Source organism: Hylaeus anthracinus, unplaced genomic scaffold (genome assembly GCF_026225885.1).
Source record: "Hylaeus anthracinus isolate JK02 unplaced genomic scaffold, UHH_iyHylAnth1.0_haploid 0, whole genome shotgun sequence".
Taxonomy (NCBI): Eukaryota; Metazoa; Arthropoda; class Insecta; order Hymenoptera; family Colletidae; genus Hylaeus; species Hylaeus anthracinus.
In genome coordinates this window covers 4072444-4093746 of record NW_026533254.1, presented here as the reverse complement: position 1 = coordinate 4093746, position 21303 = coordinate 4072444, and the positions used below count along the sequence as shown (strand labels likewise).

Sequence of the window (21303 nt, the reverse complement as noted above, 5' to 3'; positions counted from 1 at the left end):
GGTGTATGTACTTATGTGAAATGAAATAACATTGTTACATTAATTGTAGAATATTCGACGTACATTACGTATATTTTATATACGTTTTTTTATGTTATTTCGTTTAATGTAAGTGCATACACCTTTTGATAACGTTTAATATGTATTTATTATATTGTTTTGCTTCATAAATGCATAAGATCTAGCAATAATAGATTTTGAAATAAATTGTAAGTTACAAAGCGGAAGTTATTAACAAATCAATCCGATAAATACTATTCATTGTCGTAAAAAATAAATCTTCATAACATAACTAAACATTACCAAGAATATTTAAAGGTGTTCACAAGCTTAAAACGAATCCTGCTTTCATTTAGAAATTTACTTTCAGTCACTGGATGCTAGTTTGTAATAAACTGATCATTTTATTATTATCTTCTACCCTGAAAAAAGAAAACATAACAGGCGGCATACTTTGGGCTTTCTGAGGTTTCTATGGACACTCCGACGGTTGAACCAGCCAGACTGGGTAGGCGGCTAAGGGACATCGTGACTGGTGTAATATGGATTTTTATTTTATTCGTGTAACAATAACAGTTCCTGTTTCCACAGTAGTTTCTTTCACAGTATAGTGTTTCAGGCTTATCGCAGCTCTAACGATCCGGTCTGATGCAGTGGCGACCGTGGAACCCTTCGCTGGTTTCTCGTGTAGATCGTTAATTTTAATACACCACCACAACTGTAACTTTTCTAAATACAAAAAAGACTCGTCGATGTCACATCAGCTGTCATAAATTACTCGATATTCACAACTTGCCAGACGACGAGGTTTACATTAGAACGGTATATGATTCACAACATCCCTTGTGAAATCACCTTGGTAGATTTCCTCGGAAAGAACGAATTACGAATAAAAATTATCTGTGGGGTCCACTGAAGGAGAAATGAAAGACAGTCAAAGACAGTGAAACTTTGGAAAAATTGCTACTTAGCAAATTCGAATGAAAGCAAAATTTAAATAAATCTAATGAATTCAAATATGATTCCTCCACTTTGGTAAGCACGGATTAATCACAAAATAGCTTTTCACTTACGTTCCACCTGAGAGAAATCACAGATACGGTGGTGTATCGAAATTAATTGCCGGTACCCATGGACCGAAGCGAGGAGCTCGTCTCGATAAACGACCGATAAAAATCCTCGTTTCTCGAGCGTTGACCTCGCGGCTGTTCGAGATCCTTTCTGATCCGAAACTGCCTGAAAAACGGCGCCTAAACGACCAGAGTCGCGGGTACCTTCTCCATCCCCTCAGAGAATAGTCGTCGACCGAGGATTGTAATTGTAACATTATAAAAAATTATTCCTAACGTCGATGCCAGCGGATCGAAGAGTTCTCGAGTAATAGAAACGTGTCGCGTTTGCTCCTTAATTATCGTGATTAATTAGACACCATTCGTGGGACGAATGGTCGTTTTTGGGGAGGTTGAGCCTTAGGTTTAATCGTTTTGTGCTGCGCGTTATAGTTCTCGTCCGGCTCGCGGTTATTGTAATTGACGAACAGTCGCCGTGAGTCACGGCTGATCTGTTGGGTGTAATTTGGCACTCTTCGACTTTGCCAGAACGCTTTTTCAATCGTCTAATAACTTTTAACAAGATTGCACGTCTCGCGAGAGTTAGAGTCTCGTCTCGGTCGGAAACATTGGTTGCACGACCGTCTGCGTCTAAACGCTGTCGTGTTCGTGGTTCCTCGAAACTTCGTGTCACGAGGATAACAAAATATCGTTCTCCATTAGATAGAACGATGTAGCGTTGCTGGAACGTTGCGCACCGTGTGTCCGCGTCGTGGAACTCGTCTAAACACACTTCCAAAGTCGTTTCTCTCGTTGGGATCGTTGAAGACGACCGTAGCCACGAGAATCGTCTTTTAAAGGGGGTACGAAACACGCTGCTTTAAACATTAAAATACCACACGTCGATAGAAACAATGCAGAACGCTATTACAGGACGTTTCTAAAGCGTATATATATATATATATGTTATGTACCTATTCCTTAAAATATAGGCGATTCAACGTCAGCGAAACGCAGGCATTTGCACGAACACATTTGTAAGAAAAGTGTCGAATGGGAGTCAGGATGGCGAGTGTTTAGGTTTGTTCGTCGTGTAAGTTCATGCGCTCGGCTGCGTTGAATTTAAACGAATTTTGCGGCTCGAAACGGCGAATTTCATTCAATTAGACGTCTTCTTTTTTGGAATTGATTGGTCGCGACTTTGTTCTGAATTTTTTTTCATTTGTGTGACGGTTATGTATCACGCGATAAATTAAATAGAAAGTCATAGAAATTATACAAGTTCATAGAAAACCAATATTTGTATAATTGGGATCCAATAACAAAACGAAGTGCAACTTGAAAGTCTATCCATAAGAATAATTATCTATAAGAACAAGTGGTCTTAATTTTTATTTTTGAAACTAAACGTCCGATGAATAAACTGTAAATATAAAAAAGTTTTACATCACAGAAACTATGTTCTGTGGGACATAGCAACATTTAATGGAAAGAAAGTAATTTTGGTAATAAAAAAAATAAAAAATGATTGTATTCGGTGAAATTTCCTACCTCGTTGATGTTTCATGCCGCAAAACTGTTCTTGTCTCAGTCAGTTCAACGTTGGCGGTCGTAATTCGTAGCAATCTTTCTTAATCTTTCACTATGTTGCGCCACTCGTAGCACCTATCATAAACGCAACCTTAAACTCTACCTTACTTCTTTATCTTATCTCTTTAACTCTTTGCAATATGTATATACACTATCACTCGTGATTACTCCAACGACTCTGTTCAGAGAATTTGAAAGTATGGATAAAAATGAATAATAATTGCAACAAATCTTCAAATTTTTTGGAATAACCAAGTGGTCCAAAGAATAAGGTAGTTTAGAATTGAAATTTTTATATTCTAAAATTCATTAATACTTAACGGTAAACACGTGGAGTACTGGAAACCTAGCTTAGTAATTAGAATATATTCTAAATTAATTATCGTTCGAATAATTATGAGCGATACCGTATAAATAAAACCATTTGCTTTAAGTGTATATAGTACAATATAAATTTTAAAACTATTTCGTTAACAAAAGTCTCAAACAGTAGAATCTGTTTGTGCAAAGTTTCATCAAAATTTATGTCTGACAATTGATGTCATTTCCTTGGTAGCTAAAGATAAAAATGACACTTATCGGTCGAATTCTCGACGTGAAATGGTAAAACGTTTAAAGTAGAAAATAGTAAATAGAATCCACCTCGCGCTAAACGATCAAACTAAATTATACTTACTACCGACAGGGAAATTGAAATCGATTAAAATAAAGAAAGCATAAAAAAAATTAAACGTTTCTTTATTCTCGTGATACGTGATTGAAATAATTGCTTCGATATTTACTATTTTCTCTTATAAATAATATCAATTACCTAGTTCTGTTCGACACCCATTATTACCTAGACCTTGTCGAGATGCTCGAGAGGGACGACTATTTATTATCAGTTTATTTAATCGATGATTATGTACAATATCGACGCAAATAAAAAAACACCTTATATCAGTTCTTCTTAACAATAGTGTTAATCATAACAGCATGTGTCAGGCGAGTCACCTGTATAATGTCAAAAAATGTTACTCGCGGGATAGGTGTTCGTCGCTCTGTTGTTCCGGGCTGGCAGTAGTGTTCTTTGTGCTAAAAGGATTCCTTACGGGTAACCATATTTTTGGTAGCGGTATCCAAGGGATTTTCACCTTATGAATAATAATTCTCTCTCTGCTGATAGAGCGGTAACGGTGTTACAGGCGAGAGATCATCGTCGTCTAAGCTCGATTCGGTTTTCAAAGGAAGGGTGGCCAATGCTTTCACTGTTAATCATCAAAGCGAAGAAATTAATTTTGTTTTGGCATTTAACGCTTTCGGGAGAAGTTATTTATTACAAAACTTATTCAAAAGTCTTACAGAAATTATTGAGAAAATTTTAGAAACTCTACAGTGTACCACTTCCTCCGGTGAATATTTGAATTTAAAATATGGAGGAGAGCTATAAAAATGAACATATGGTCGAGGAAAAACAAGGGGCGAGGGATTGTGAATAAAATGAAAGAAAATATAAACAAACCTGAAAAACGATAATATGATGTGCGTGTCCTATATGGAGGGATGGAGTAAGCATGTCAGTCAGTGTGCCTGGTTACCTACACACAGCACAAACAATCCAAACAACACTCTCTACGTATGACACAACTATATTTAACGTCGATAAAAGCTTCGTTGAGAAAAAAGTAATAATATAAAAAATAATATAATTACGATAACGCATGCCAATGACAGCACTTTATGATTCTTGCATCAGGAACCGAAGAATGGTCGTTTGTATGTGTATACAGGCACGAAGTCGTGAAAAATGAAAACAAAATCAACGAAATTTCGAAAGTTTTCCGACTTTCACACAAGACTTTATGCAAAAATTAAAATAAGGATTAAAAAGAATATATAAATTACACCACGTGTCAACATTCTTCTAGTTCCGATACAATAATAAGGTACGATACGAAAGAAATACTTACAGGGCAATTTACAAGCGTAAGCCTTCTGCACTAAAGAAGCAGAAGGTGTAAAAAGCCACTCTGAACATTGGTCATGCTATTATACAGTATCACACCACTAATCGCAGTATAGTAGATGCATGCAAAATGAATCAAATGGATATATATTGATTTGTGAGATAAAGATTCAACGTACCCGCCACCATTTTGCTTTTTTCCATAACTTGTTTGGCCAATATCTGATTCAGCTGGAGAATGTGTTCTCTCTGCCGCTTCTCCTCGACCACCTTCCTCTTCAAATTGTCTGATTGTTCTACGTTAATATTGTCGTCTGGGAAAAATGACGATACTAACATTAAGTATCCATTCGTAGAGTACATCGTTCACCAAAGAAAATTTAAATCCGTACCGTTTCCTTCCGGTGCAGTCACAGTCGTTTCCGACAGCATTTTCCTGATTGCCTCAGCTTTCTTCAAGCGATGCTCCTGCTCCTCTGCGGTTAACTCTGGTGTCTGAAATTAAATCGCTTCTCCCGTTGTAGCAATGTTATGATCACTAGACTGCAGATGTTTATATAAATGAATATTTTTATTTGCACAAATAAAGAACAGAACCTTTAATTAAATTATGTTTCAAGTGTTGTAACGTGTAGTATATTTTTTATATTTTATATTACATTTATATTAGACATTTTATAAATTACTATTATATTTTATATTATTATTTTTTATATTTTTGCATATTTGCACATGTTGTAAATGCATAAATATCCGCAGTTTAGTGATGACAATAGACAAACTTAAGAATGGGAATTCTTTCAGACGAGACACTCGATAGACGATGATTGTGACACCCAACACTCACAGCTTTAATATCACGGTCACGAATTCTTCTTCAATTGTTTTTCAAGGGACTTTCAAGAGAAAATATACGATAAGCTAGCTTCTGGTGGTTTCTGCTCAAGGTTCTGTACCGAGTAGCGGCAAACAAATTTAACGATTTGCATCCTCGAGTCGCTTTGTATATCACTCGAACGTGCCTCGAGCATCTCGCTCGGTCGTTTCCAAGCATACCTTGGTGCGCCACTCGAGGGTCTCGTCCAAAAGCTACCAGTACGAGTCACATTTTCGTCGAGAATTTATTTACCTGCTCGGGAATATATCTTTCGGGGATGACGATCTTGTTCGGAGTCCCCAGGAGCTGATCGATGGTGCTCTCGTTATACTTGAGTTCCTTGTGGCTCAAAGTTGACCTCACAACATCTGGAGCATTGATCCTTGGCCTCAAAGCTCGCTCCATGTCCAGGTCGTCTCTTGCTCTACCCATTCCCTGCGGAACACAAAACAATTCCTGCAAACTAGCAAACATGTGGAGGTCGACTCGAGGATAGAGAGAGATAGAGGAACGCGTAGGTAGGCAAGCTTGAACCAAACAGAATAAAAATGAACACACTGAGAAGTGGATAAAGAAACGGTAAAAGAAAATACGAAAAGCATAAACAGAACAAAAAAATACCATCTTCGAGAAGGCGTCTTCTAAATCGAGAACGGGTTTGCTACTGGACACGGTATAATGGCGTCTTTTCTCGCGGGGTATCTGCCTTCGCCTAGGTCCCTCGACTTTTTTCTCCGTCATCTCCTTGATGATCTGTTTCGCAGCCTCGCTCTTAAACACTGGCGACAGCTGCGGCGAGTTCGGAGTATTCACGTTTAAACTGGAGCCGAAAGCTCTGTCCTGTGGCTCGAGTTTCGCGGGTGGCAACAGTTCAGGGCTCACAGTGTCCGTGGGACTCTCGATTTTCCCTGGCATCGGGTTCTCGTAATGTCTGTACTGCGGGTAATACTGCTGATGATGGCTCGGTCTCATCATCATCGGTTGGCCAGGGTAATTCTGATGGCTTGGACTGTACGACGGACTGGTGGAGTAGTTTGGCGAGCTCATGGGCACGTGGGAGCTCGAACCTAAACTCTCGGTGTACGGGGACAGGGTACTGTCCGAGCTGCCGTCCTGACTTTCAAACTGCGTCGGTCAAAGAAAAGTAGAGTGAGGTGACCAAATCAGACGCAAGGAAAAATAAACATGGAAAACAATTGGGGGAGAAAGAAATAAAATATATATTTAATCGGACAGAGGGTTGATGCTTGTGTTTGTATCAGGTTGGTGCGGCATTGTTGTCTGCCTATTGTTTGGCCTACCGAAAATTCTAATCTTTTAAATTCATTTTTATGGCTGACAATACGCGTGGACTGTTTGGATGGCAAGTAACGTGTTCGCTTACCCTGACTTTGTTCCGTCGAGCCAGCATGCTCCTCAGCGCATGCATGCTGTCGCTACGAGGAGGAGGCACGACTGGACCATGGTGTATCTCGGGTTGCTGCTGCCGCTGTCCACCGAAACCTCTCGGCAAGGACATGCTTCTTTGGAACTGCACGTCGTCCAAATCCGTCAGCTGGACTGTGCTCTGAGCGTGAATCATCGGTTGCGATTCTTCTACCACTCTTCCTAATTGGGCCTTCTAAAATTAAATCGATTGGAAATAGAGCAAATTAAGGCGACAACGCGGATCGTTGGACGAAAGTACTTCTTCGATTGATTCCAAACGAGCTGATTGGAAGTTTCCACTTTGGAATGAAAATTTAATTAGTATCCTGCAAGTCTTCATGCAAAATAAAATCTTTACGAATATACCTTCAGTCAGTCCCATAATTATTCGTACCCTCTATCTCTATTGAACATATTTGTCTAAATTAAATGGTAAGCTTAATATTTCCAAATAAATGTTTCATTATGAATATGTGCATGAATAAACTTTACAATGTAGGTATATATTTATAATGAAAAACTGATATGGAAACATCATACCTATCATTTAATTTGGACAAATTTCTTCAATAAACTTAAAAAATACGAATACTTATAGGATTGACTGTATATAAATTTAATCTAAATAAAAAAAATCTGCAGGCTGTTCATTAGTCAATGATTTTCGTCACCTCTAGTTCATAATAATATAACCGACAGTTATATAGTAAAGTAAATTTCTTACAAATAGGTCCCACCCCTTACAGTCCTTTAGAAATAGTAAATTTTAGGCATAATTACGGAGATCATAAAATAATAATTTTTTGAAAGTTTCGAAGACGTTACCTCGAACTTTTGGGAACCTCCTAGATCGTCATCGCATAATCTCTTGGCGCCCCCAGGTGCTTGAAGCCCGTTCGTTAATGGAATTCCAATGTTTCCTGTCCTATCTCCTCGATCGCGTTGCCGTCTTTCCGATTCCCGTTTTACGATTCGCACGGTCTTAATCTCCTGTTTCTCACGGTTGTGCATCAAGCCTTGAAGACATCGGACCAGACGTTAGCATTTCAATCGAACTAATGCGTTGCGAATTATTGGCGTTATTGTGTCACTAGCACCTAGTCATTTCACTCACCTGCAAACTTGTTGTCCTCGTTCAGCCTATAGTTATCGTTCAATAAGGTTTCATCGTTTAGAGGTGGCGGCGGAGGCGGTGGAACGTACTCGGGTGCAGGAATCGATGTGCCATTTGTCATGTTTTCATCGTGCTTGTTGCTATCTGTAAATTAATTGTGAACACTGAGTGTTAGTGAATATTTCTGAACATTAGTGTGGCTATAAAAGAAGATGTGATATAAGTAACACCATTTGTTTCCAATAAAACGGACCTACAGTCAGTCCCATAAATATTTATATCCTCTATGTTTATCGAAGAAATTTGTTTAAATTAAATGGTAGGTTTGATGTTTCGAGAGTGTATGTTTGTATAAATATGTTGATGTAGATGTTAAATATATACAGGGTGTGGCAGGATGGGTGGTACAACCGAGCAGAGGGTGATACTACATGTAAAAATAAATCGAAAAAAAGGAATAACATTCTTTCGTTTGACGTTTCGTTTTCGAGAAAATCGAGTTTGAAAATTCTATCCAGTACGCGTACACTGTACCGTCTCTAGGTTTCGATATGTATTATAAATAAGAAATGTTAATGTATAACGTAATTCATTACTTTAAGAGCCTTTGAGCGCTATTAGTGAAGAGTGACTTTATGTAAGTGGACTGACAGTCAATCCTGTTTCGCTAGAAAGTTAAGAGGGATTTAAGTGTTGGGCAAACTGTTCTCTCGGAGAAGCAATGAATCAAGATTACGATTCACTATCTCTCGGTTCTCCTGCAGCTTTGTTAATTACACAATTCAAATGGCTCAATCAGAGGCATCAACAAACCACAGTCCCGTCAAACGTAGGGTTTAACTCTGTCATAATTTACTATACTATATCATAGCCATCAGGTTGAGACTTACATAAGTTATGCATTCAAATCTATTGTGATGGAGATTAGCTAGAGGACTCATAAAGTTGGTACTCTAACATAATAAAATGAATCAAGATTAATTTTTCTAAACAATTCAGGCCTAACAGTGTCTTCCACTCACCTTGAATCCTGGAATCCGTGTTGACGTATAACGGCGCGACATTGACTTGCATAATGCTCCCCTTGCCCTGCATCTGGTCCTTCAACAACTGTTGCTTCAACTGATGCTGTTGGATCTGCTCTCGCAATTGAGGAGATAGTGTCGATATATGATTCTGCGACGACTGAACGAATGGTGGTGGGTTCTGTTGACGACTCGTCGGAGATGGGTCTTTGATCTGCGTTGGCGATGCAAAGTGAGGATAGGGGACACCGTTCTGCTTGCTACGTGGCGATGAAGAGAGGGCTGGACTGGAGGGCGAGTCCAGACCGTGGTCCAAGGTTATTCCGGAATCCAAGTCGGTCTCTAGCCAAGAATTATGTGTGCGCTTCTTAGGTTGATGAACTTGAGGAGCTGTGAATAAGATCTCGTATCATCAGATTTCATAATAATATTCGGGGGATGAGAAAATAATGTCGTTTCTTTTACATTAAATTCAAACAAATAAATTTGTAATATGTTATTGTATTTAATCAATTATGTAATCGTCCTCGTTATCAATAGCCTTTTGCCATCCAGTGTGCAAATTTTTAATGTTACATCGATAAATAAGTATTGAGATTTGCAGAAACGACGTAACTTTCCAGTCCATCTAATATGTTACAAGAATAGGAAGTGAACTCACCAGGAGGGGGTTGCGGTCGAATCTGCTGCACCAGGCTATGAGATTTCTCGGTCAACTGTCTGACTTGAACGCTCAACTCCTTGCGTTGTCTCTGAAGATCGCCAACCAGCTGCTGAACCCTCCTCAACTCCGCCTCGAGGGGTCCTGTCGTGGCCGAGGTGTCCCTGGTCATGTTCCCAGCGTATCTCCTCGACGCTTGAAGCTTTTGTCGTAGCACCACCAGGTCTTGCTCCAGTCTCGCGTTCTCCGCAACCGTCTCCTCGAGTTTCTGCAAGCCGAAAGCAAACGAGGATCGTCCAGGTGGCCATGCGCAACCTTTCGTGAAAGCTAAAACGTCGATTATGAAAAAAAAGAACTGCGAGAACAGAAGGAAAAATCATCAACGAAACGGAAAGCTCTACTTCTGTGGTTTTAATTGATTTACCTGGAAGAATACCGGCTTTACCTGGAAACAACGAATGCGTAATTTAATCACGAGGAACACGAACCACGAGTCGAGTGTGTTTGGATGCATTGATAACGCTAATATGAGAATGTATCGCTTATAATCCATGAAATCGAATCATTAAATATTCGAAAAGACTCTATTCCCAATTCAGAGCTTTCAGAAGAACAAATTGCTCGATAGGAAACTCTTGGATCGAATTCTTTCGCGTTGGAATGGAAATTTGTGCAAAACCGATTGCCGCGCATAGGAAGCTGGCGACACTGTTTGCAATTAGGTAGCGTCTGTTGTTCGAGTTTGACGCTTAGCGAGAGCGTTTCACGCCAGGGTTTTCCACGATCGATTTTCCCCATTCGTCCTAATCGGCTTTTGCGTCGCTAACGAGCCAGGAGCACGCGTTAAAGGTCTCGAAAGCTGATTCGGATCTCTTACCTTGGAGTTGTGCGCTAGCAACACCCTCACTCTACTCAGTTCCCTCTCCAGCATCAGCTGCTGCTTCCGGTATCTCTCAGCTTCCACCAAGTTGCTTCTGCTGCCTTGCAGTTTGTGACGAAGGCCGCCCAGCGCTTTCTCCAGGAGCTCCTGTCCCAACAAAATAGTGGAAGTCAATTCACTGGAACAGTGTCTTTTAAATTTGAGTCTTTCACGACTCGGAAATGTCGGAGTCAAGCCGTTTAGGGGCAGAATGAAGGACATTATCTTCTCTACATATTATTATTATTATTGATTATTTTAACTATAAATATAGCTGAATTCATGAATAAAGAATATACGAATTAGCTTTTTTTCATGCTTTATTTGAATTATTAATATTTTTATGCGCAGAAGATTGTATTCGTTCATTAAATGGTGATCAGGATATTCGTAATTATAAAAGTATAATGATTATTTATCCTATACAAAGATTGATTATAACATTTAGATTATTTAGATTAATAAGTTTTCTTTATTTAAGAAGATTTTATCAAAAACATTTAATTATTGAAATTATACTATAATTAAAATTAAGTGTAATATTTATTTATATATATATATATATATATATATAATATTATAATATATAATACATATATATATAATATATATATATATAATATTAAATATATAATATATATATATATTTTTCAATATTATTAACTATTTGATACAGAATTGTACACAATATCATCCTACCATTGTTACTCTGCAATCCAAGCAACTAGACTCTGCGTGTTTAAAGGAACTCGTAGAAAAATAAGAAAACAAGGAGATTTGTCGCAGCTTCGATGGCTTTACTTGCCTTGTCTTGTTGGAGACTGTGAAGCGTTCCAGACTCCTCCTGGAGCAGGCGATCCAACTTGTAGAGCTGCTGCACCTTGGCCTACGACACAAAAGCGACGAGTGAATCAACCTTGAGGTCTGGTCTACCAAGCCGTGCACGGGAGTCGCGTTTCAACCGGAATCGCGCAATTCCAGCGAAACCAGCGAACCACGGCCCGGTGTCATAATCACGGAGTTAAAAAAAAAAAGTACAACTGCATACCAACACGCGCGTCGGGATGCACTTTTTAATATAACGTTTCATCGCTTGCTGTCTTGCGGTTACGCGCGCGTCTTCCACGATTCATTATGCGTTAAGTCGCGCTCGTACGTGCGTGAAATAGGCTTCAAAAATTTAATTTTAGGTTTACATCGTAAACATGTGGAGTTATCCTTTGATAAAAATGTACTGAAATAGACTGAATGGAAACGTACTGAAATATATAGAAAATAGATTGCTTTAAATTTTTGTTCATTTTACAGTTCATATGCTTGTGTAGTTATTTTGTTCATTTCTCTTACTTTCACATGGACTACAAGATATTTTGATATTATAAAAATGGTTCTGTAAGAGTCTTTTTTGCAAGTGGCGACGTACAGATATAAATTAAATATTATAATTGTGTAATCGTGTTGGTCGTTAATTATAAAATTATAAAGTTCCTACAGTTCCAAAGGATGAGAATGAGGAAGATTATCTTTTCCTCTCTCGAGTCATCGCTTTTATCGTACCAAATTCTGTAAAGAATGAACAATAAACTAGCTGGTACTAATTTTTAATCTGCGTGGGAACAACTAATAATCAATGATTATGTGATCGATTGAAATTTATTACGTATTAATATATCTGAGAATGAATTGCAAGTTATAGAACGGAAGTAATTTATGAATCAACCCTTAGACTAGAAGAAAAGTCGGCGTGCGAGTGTTTTCTTCCACCGTCAGTCTACGTTGGGGGCGTTTTTGTTCGCGCACATGGGAACGGGGCTTAACGCCAGCCTCGCACGCCCCAGACAAAGGATTTAACTGTTTCTGATGCTATGATCGCAATTCCCTTATATTCCCGCAGCTCGACGTCACGTTACCCGAGTCCCTTTTTCCCCGGATTTTGATGTAGCATTATGCACCGTTACAAGAGCCTCCGTGGCGCGTAATTCGTATTTATTGCAACGTCTTCTAGCAACGTAATTCGAGCGGAATGCACACGCAAGCGCGTTCCGCTAGACGGCAACTATATATTACAGATAAAGAATATATTATACAAAGGGGAAGATAATTCCTGATATACAGGGTGTCCCAAAACTCGGGGAGGAGGCGGAAATGGGGGGTAGCTGAGACGATTCTGAACAACAATTTCCTTTGCAAAAATGTCGGATGGGGCTTCGTTAAGGAGATATTAAGCGAAAACCCCGACCAATCAGAGCGCGCGTAGACCGTTCGAGCGGCCGCGGTAGCGAAGGCTACGCGCTAGGTCGATGCTTCGATGCACGTCGAGTCACTTGTTCGCGTGCAAGCGAGGCCGCCAGCGCGTAGCCTACGCTACTGCGGCCGCTCCAACGGACTACGCGCGCTCTGATTGGTCGGGGTTTTCGCTTAATATCTCCTTAACGAAGCTCCATCCGACATTTTTGCAAAGGAAATTGTTGTTCAGAATCGTCTCAGCTACCCCCCATTTCCGGCTCCTCCCCGAGTTTTGGGACACCCTGTACTTTTAACAAGATTGCCCGTCACTGTCGAAGCTTTTCCCGTTCGTCTCCCGTAAGGAACCGGCTCTTTCATCTTTTCCGCTATTCCCAGCGGAGCAGCAAATTTTCTCTATGTATCTATCACGAATTGTTCGTGGACGGGGGCAGAAGAGACAGGGTATAGGACGAACTAGGAATGAGAGTTATTGATCTTTTACTTTAAAGGTTTTAACGTAATTTATCATTAAGATTTAATAAGTGATCGTTCACCAATGGCATCAGATGTTTGTACCGTTATGCGATTTTGTACTCTTACCCCAATTGTGAGAATATGTATTTCTGATCGGCATTTTTTCGCGAAATGCAATAGCGTGTGCACTGCTTTGTAGAAGTAATAAATTACTAACCCAGTTTCTGTTTTTTTGGTATTATTTTAAATAGAAATAATTTCGTTACCGTAAGTAAAATGTTGGAAAGAACAGTTAAAAAAAGAAGTGAAAAGTTTGATAATGCAGAATCTAGCAATGATGATGAGTTTAAATCATATAATTTCACGAACTACAAAGAGTTTTTCGTGGCCATTTCATAACTAAGAAATCTAAGAAATGGCCTTGGTGTTGACTAGCTACATGTAGCCAAATTGCAAAGGGTTAAAACTCTTCGTGTTCAATACTTTATGAAGAAAAGATCGCAATTATTACTTATTTTCATTTCAAAATATTATAACCATTTTTACTTGTAAAAATTTGAGAATATACGTTAAATATGTATTAATACACATATATAGTTTGGGATTGATATACTTTATAGTTTTCTTTAAAAAAATTCCCAAATATCGTCTAGTTTCCAAGACGTAAGGGAGACTCCGTAAGGGATGCATGGATCGTTACCTGCAACTGTCCGTGATCAGGGCTCAATCGATCCCAGTCCCGTCGCTCCTCGGCCAGCAAACGTTGCTCCTGTACCTTCTGGTTGAACTCCAAACGATGGTCCCTGGTGTTATCGTGCGCCAGGTCGTGTCGCGAACCTGAGACGCTGTTGGTCCCATTGGCAGTGTTGCGATTGTACAGGGAGCCCAGCTTCACCATGTTGTCCACGAGGTTCACCAACGGTTTGCCTTTCTCGTACTGAGCATCATGAAACAGAAGAGAATCGACGGGGTTTTGAAATCTCTGGCCGAGCACGGTTTATTTCGAAGTTTCTTAATTACCCGACCGGGCCGAAAAACTCCTCGGACTCGGGGGAATAATTAAATCCCAGGAGACTGGCAAATTCGTTTTAGAACTTGGGCGGGCGTGTTGATCTTTCGCGACGGTCTTTTCATTGGCGCACAATGGTTCCAGACATCCGAAAAATAATCAAAACTCTTCCCATTATTCGTAAAATCCTTTCCCTTATAACTGAAAACGAGGACTGTGTTGACTTATTTGAAAGGACTGTGCGTCGAGTCTTGGGAAATTGTCAGGCGAGAAAAAGGAACGCGCCACGTTTGGAAGTCGACTGCAATCCCATTCCTTCCAGTTGCGATAGATCGAAGCGAATCGTCGTTTCTAACAACACGATCTCACCGAACGTTTCTACTGTCGCGCGAATTAATCGTGAGCTTTCACCTGATCCAGTGGCGCGCTATACCTTTATGGAACACAATCATTTTTCATCTGAAATACTTCGAATCCCTTCTATGTGTTAATTTATAATTGCGTTTATACATGTATGAATAAGTAAGGATACTAAACTTTCCTACTGAAAGCAATCGTAATTCTTACTCTTCATATATCAATATTAACATAAAATTCAAAATCTACTTGTTTATGATTTCTCTGTCACTCTGAAGATACAAATGCACAGATAATAAGAGTGACATTTATAAACACTGATACCCAGAAACCCCTTTGATAAATTCAACCGTCTTTCTAGCTTGCAGGATAATGCGCCACTGACCCAAGCGAAGGAAACTGCGCGAAACGCGACGAGAAAGTGACTGTACCTGTTTTTCAAGATCCATCAGGTGCTTCTTCAGTTCCTCGAGTTTCTGAAGATTCTCCAATCGCCGCGGAGTGTCGAGCTCTGCTAATCTAGCCTGCGGGTCACAAGAGATCGATTCTTTAGAGCGCGTGCACGACACGCTCGATCGAGTCTGCCTCGATCAGTTGCACGTGATCGCGTGTACTTGATCTGATTTCACGCGTTGGAATGGTTCGATGAAAATTTAACGATCACGTGAAACAACTCAACGAGAGACAATGGATGTCGTCTTGGAATTTTTTCGTCTCATACGTTGAATGTTCGAACATAGAATATCAATCGTTTTTTATGAAAGATAACGATAGAGATTCTAGCAAAAAGTTTCCAACAAGAATGTTCTATTTTGACAAGGCTTATTTGCAAGCTATTTTTCAAATTTAACAAAGTTCTTGATCGTATTTTTCGTAAACAGAATAAATTTAGGGGCAGACTTAACCTCGAGTCTGTAATGTTTATAAAAATAAAGAGAACATTATAGCACATCAAACTATTATGTATAATATTCGTGAGGTAGAAGGAGTTAGAACACGATCAGCATTCCCAGAAAGTGACACATAGATACACAAAAGAGAGATGGACAAAATTTTATTCGAATATAGCAGTTAAATTTGAATTCGTTCAATAATTCAAACTTAAATCAAAGAGTGACACGTAAAGTATTATTTATATTTTACTTGTTATTTGTTATCAAATAATAATTTTCCCCATCTTTGTACACCTGACGGAGTCAACGAAAGAATGAACTGGAAGGCGACCTCTCGATAGTCATCCTATCGAGAACTCCCCCTCTACATTGACTAATGACTTGGATGCTCAGTGACAGCTACACTTGGAGGTAGCAATAAAATTAAGAGTAACCTACGCATCTTTGATTTTATATCTTAACGAAAACACCATCTCAAATTCACCAAATAAATTAATTTTTTATTAATGTACAAAAATGAATAATTTTTATGAATATTGAACGACAGATCTCACTTCCTGTTCATTTAATATATCGATTTTGTACGAGCCAAATACTTCAGATGGACTATCATTTATTATCAACAAATATTAATCCATCGGTAATTTTCAATTCCTTCTGTATCGGTAATAAACGTTGATAATGGAAGACTGGGTGAAATCATAAAATTTCGTTCCAATTCTCGTTCTTGGAACACGTCCCAGCAGCCAAGTCGATCGCTTTCGTTGCCCCCGCCATAAATATTGGAATAAAACATTAGGAGACATCAAGGGGAAGACGATTCGCTAGACAATCCGTTGAAGCATACATTGGCTCATCTCCGCGGTAGATTTATTCGCAAATTGACTTTCACTCGACGAGATTCGCTGAATATATCAACGATAACGGGCAACGAAATTCATTAGACGGGAGTCGAGCTGCGCTCGAAGCCGTTTCGACGGAATATGGAGATCCACGTTTCCGTTTCAACGCCGGTTCCTCCGAATTTATCGAGCATTTTCGCTCGGTGCAACTTTGCTAACGAGTAAGCGACGACGAAAAAGTGGAATGACACGAATGGCACTTTTAATATCGCCCTTGGGAGAGAACGTGCATATTGTGAAAGGGGAACAGCAGGGTCGTTTTTCAGGGTCGACGTGGAAACGTGATATCTTTCCGAGCGGACAACGCACTTTGACTGCATTCTCTGGTGCAAGGTGAACGGTGAAAGAGAGGAAGGGTAATCGGATTTTCAGCGATCGAAGACGTCCAGGAAAAGGTCCACAAGCTCCGGTAGCTTATGTTGGACACCACTGCTTCCTAATTAGAGTAATGTGATGATATGAGTGATCACTGTACAGAGTGATCAAAGGCCAGCAAACAAATCCGGCGGAAATGGATTAGCCGAAAAGCCTCCGAAAGGGATAGAATCTTCAAAAAGAAAACCATCTTTTTCTGAAACCGACACGATGCATCGATTCCTCGACAAGTGGCGGAATTTCATTCGCCAAACCTTTGACCTCTCTTCGACGGCTTGCGTCGAAGTCACGCTAAAAGGCGAGGACACGGACGTCTAGACGAGAGGATAAAGCGAGGCCAGAATTCTTCTCGCCGAGGAAAGTTACTATTCTAATGACGTTCACTCGAAACGTGTCCTTCAAACCGGTTCTTCGCAACAAACTACGGCATTTCACCGACGTTCATCGGGGTCATTTATCAACGTCCTCGTAAAAGACGTCAGGCTCCGTTAATCCACGGAGATTCTTAAACAAAATTTTACAATCCCAGTAGGAACTCGAATCCTCGACGATCAGCAGGAGCCCTATTTGAGTTATTCTCTTAGAAGCACCGGGCTGTCCAGCGAGTAATGTCGTTGGGTGCTTGATCTACAAGCTTAACACATTGTTGACCGGTCACGAGCAAACTCGTGTTTGCAATTATGTATTTCAATTTATGAAACCTAGGGCGATATAACAAAAATTGTATCTAAGAGATACAGTCAATCTCATAAGTATTTGTACCCTCTATGTCTATTAAAGAAATTTGTCTGCTTAATTATAAATATAAACATGAGAAAACTTCACACATCTACATGTTTATTTGTAATGAATATTTGGAAACATCAAACCTATCATTTAATTTAGACTTCTTCAATAGACATAGAGGGTACGGAATACTTGTGGGATTGGGAACATTTCATTTCAATTAATTATGTTGGTAAAATATAAATAAAGTTTACTGGAGTTTAATTAGGTTGTTTTAATTTCACATTCAATTACGAAATAATAGCCGATGACATGAAGTCGCTTCTGTATAAAATTGCCGGTCAACAATGTGTCAACTTGTTCATATCGAGGCTATGAAACGACAGAACTTACAGTTGGACACGAGGCCGACATTACTCGCGAACAGACCCCATGCTTCTCCCGATCAATCTCGTCATCGAACACCAGAGACAACGAGGTTGAGGTCCAGCGTCCCCGATGGCGCCTAAATCCCCGTTCTGAAAGTGTCATCGGACCTGTGCCTCGATCTCCATGTGGCAGGTCTCCATAGCTTTGTAGATGGTGGCGTTTTGCCGTCGCAGCTGGATCAACAGAAGCACCAGCTCCTCGTGGGTCCTGCCGAGAAGTTCACCAGCGGATACACGAACCAGACCATGGCCGCCATGTTGTGCCAGCTTGTAGATGCCGTCAGCTCGCTGGGAACCGATGACGACGTTGCTCTGTCGAAGCATGCAATAATTTGTTAGCGTTTTGGGCGCGCGTGTACCAGGACGCAGGACGAAATTCGTTGGCGAACAATTCGGTGTGAACGCGAGCGTGAAGCTTCCATCTTCCTTTTCAAAGCTTGAGGAACGACGTCGGGGTCGAAAGGACTCTGAAAACGCTACGTTTTTCTGGCTACTTTTCTTTTGGGACGTGAGAACGTTGCGAGAACTTTTGAGTGCTAGTTATGAATGTTGAAAGTTAAAGACTGAAAGTTAGGGAGTGCTTGATATTATTCGAGGCTTTGAGATGAGAGAAGTTGTAAAGATTGCAACTGATAAAGAGTCAAACGTAACAGACTCTAATTTTGATAAAAATTTGATTACATTTGTGACAAGTCTTATTCATCAGTGACAAACAATGCAAGTAAAGAATAATTAATATTCGAAAGTAGCAAATCCGTTGAAATACTAGTCTAGATAAATATTTATAAATATTTATTCAAAATTATTCAATTGTCTAGTTAAGGATTCACTCGGATACTTATTGAAAGCTACTTAAGCCATGGCTAGCTCACGTCTCAACAAGATGACGCACCATAACCGGTATGCGTTTGTGATTATTTTCTACCTGAATGTAACGGAGCACTCGAAATAGGTGCATCGATATAGACACTGGCAATCACTTAAACGTTATCTGTAATACCGTTCTCCCATTTGTTCTAATTGATCAGCCAACAATTAAAACTGCGTGGTCGGTGATCAATGATCCGTGGCACGAGCACGTGTCACGTTTAATAGACGATAACCACAAGGCGTTCACCAATACCGATGCGTCATCGGGTTCAGCGTCGAAGCATGCTTCCGAAAGGGAGCATTCTTCATTCTCAAAAGACTCGAACAGTATCAACCCTAAGAACATGAATAATGAGCGAAAACCACGAATATTTGTAAGGAATAATACCGATGAAAATGTGACTTCAAAACTCGACTCTGTGATTCAGGGCATGAGAGCGTGGTATGTGGACGCGTATTCTAAATGGTGAATCACGAAGCGCATGGCACGTAACGTTTTTTTTTTTCAAATGCAAACAAAAGGACAAACGCGTTTCAACGAGAATTGATTTTCTTCTTTTTCTTTCGACGTGTCGCGCTCGCGTGTAGTTTTTGGTTTCTATGCGGGAGGTCGGCCAAATACTGACTGAAGATTACAATTCTAATTAAAACTAGTGATTAAAATTACTGGTTAAAATTACAATTGTCTTTTTTCTTGATAATTGCTTCTATGCATACCGTACAAAGAAAAACTCCTAAATTTGATAAAATATTGTGATTGATCTTATTGGAACAAAATTCAGCCAACCTCCTACCAACGATTTCCTTTATACCTTGCCACCGAATTATTTCACCACGTTAAACCTCGAATTATGAGTCGATGCGTGAGACAAGAAGCGATCCAACTGTGCATGGCATGGAGAAGATGAAAAGAATGGAACGGTATGGACAATGTATGTATGTCGGGTATCAGTGGGTGTGTGTTTCTCTGTATGCTGGATGCCAAAATCAATACCTTATAAATATAAATCGATACGCAAAACAAATGCTGGGCGCAAATATCACCGAAACAAAGAATAATAACGCTAGCGACCTACGCCGACACGGCGAAAATTATGACGCGTGTTTGCTCGAGTACATAGCGCATAGAAACAAAAAAAAGAATCTACATACGTATACTCTACGAAGGTATGGAAAAAAAGCTGTCCTTCTGAAACGTGACAGTCGTATGCATGGATATGCGCTACATGAATATTTACGAGTTACGGATACAGTGCTGATGTGCGACCAAAGTTCTCAGGGCCCGTAGATCATACTTTTTGTCTTTCAAGCTGCAGTTGCACGGCGCACTTTTAACCCTGTGTCGCTATTATAAAGTATAACGATGCTTTAATATACCTATGGACTTGTGAGAGAATAATTTTTGTTTGATAGTAGGTACTATGATGGAACGAAGTTTGCAATGTTTGTGATTTGGATAGGATGAGTCTCTAATTTTTGTGCGTGTTGTTTTTAGTATTAATTGAACCATTCACTACACAAATCGATTAACTCTATCAGTCACATAACAATTGTGCCATTACTGACGATTATTGTTTGACTGTTCTTTCTTATTAATTTTATATAGCGTTAGATGAAAGCTACATCTGTGTTTATGCATTCTATAATATCTACTTGAATTTATGTATATTGTAAAGGGAATTTTAAAAAACAATATACATTATTTCATCGCATTTTTTAACTTTTTGGTTCACAGAGTTGATCGATTTGTGCAATGAACGATTCAATTAGCATTTAGGTATCACGGTACGACTTCGAAATGACCTAAAAGTTCAGAATTTGGAACCAAAGGTCATGCGATGTTTCGTAATAATATACGCAGTGGAGACAAACACAATATGGCCACCGCGCTTAGCGGATCTGACACCACTGGACTTTCTCCCGCGGGGAAAGCTAAAAGAAAACGTTTATCGCGAACAATCGACGTCCCTAGGAAACATAAAAGAACGTATAAACAGAGTTTACGCTCCTATTAGGCCAGAAACCACTCGAGGGACTGTTAGAGTCTGTCATTGGTCGTGCCACGAAAGGACTTCGTTTTGAACGTTCCTTTGCGAGACGTCGACGCCTTTTTACTGTCAAATATAACATACAAGTATTGAAATTGTTTTTGCTATGCTCCTGATGTGACACGCTATACACTAAAAAGTTAAGAGTTGTGGAGACGATATGCTGTTAATGAAACATCGGTTACCTCAACAATTCTTTAAAAGGTGACACCGAAACGATTCTACAAGCATGTATCGACACCTCGTACATGCCTCATTGAATTGTATAAATAATATTTCCAAACCATTGGTGTTACGTAAAACAAAAAAATCCCCGCACAGTCACAACTAACAAAAATAATTAACTGATCCTTTCAAAGTGGAAGAATTTATCTCAACAAAGTAGGA

The 21303-nt window shown here is 39.6% G+C and overlaps 1 protein-coding gene across 2 annotated transcripts in view; it reads right to left on the bottom strand.

Annotated features, from left to right (window-relative positions):
• Positions 1 to 533: 533 nt before the first annotated feature.
• Positions 534 to 21303, bottom strand: part of LOC128895750 (uncharacterized) — a 211551-nt gene continuing 190781 nt past the window's right edge. Inside the window, exons 15-30 of one of the 2 annotated variants that reach the window (XM_054158629.1) lie at positions 18107 to 18310; positions 15106 to 15198; positions 14009 to 14245; positions 11414 to 11494; positions 10567 to 10716; positions 10114 to 10134; positions 9690 to 9957; positions 9026 to 9418; positions 8004 to 8147; positions 7715 to 7905; positions 6846 to 7082; positions 6083 to 6586; positions 5714 to 5896; positions 4977 to 5079; positions 4764 to 4898; positions 534 to 3886 (exon numbers count right to left, since the gene is read on the bottom strand). In XM_054158629.1, the coding sequence (XP_054014604.1) occupies positions 3774 to 3886; positions 4764 to 4898; positions 4977 to 5079; positions 5714 to 5896; positions 6083 to 6586; positions 6846 to 7082; positions 7715 to 7905; positions 8004 to 8147; positions 9026 to 9418; positions 9690 to 9957; positions 10114 to 10134; positions 10567 to 10716; positions 11414 to 11494; positions 14009 to 14245; positions 15106 to 15198; positions 18107 to 18310 (3057 nt within the window). In that variant the 3' untranslated portion in view covers positions 534 to 3773. The remainder of the gene's footprint in view (positions 3887 to 4763; positions 4899 to 4976; positions 5080 to 5713; positions 5897 to 6082; positions 6587 to 6845; positions 7083 to 7714; positions 7906 to 8003; positions 8148 to 9025; positions 9419 to 9689; positions 9958 to 10113; positions 10135 to 10566; positions 10717 to 11413; positions 11495 to 14008; positions 14246 to 15105; positions 15199 to 18106; positions 18311 to 21303) is intronic. The other variant, XM_054158635.1, reaches the window with a different exon arrangement.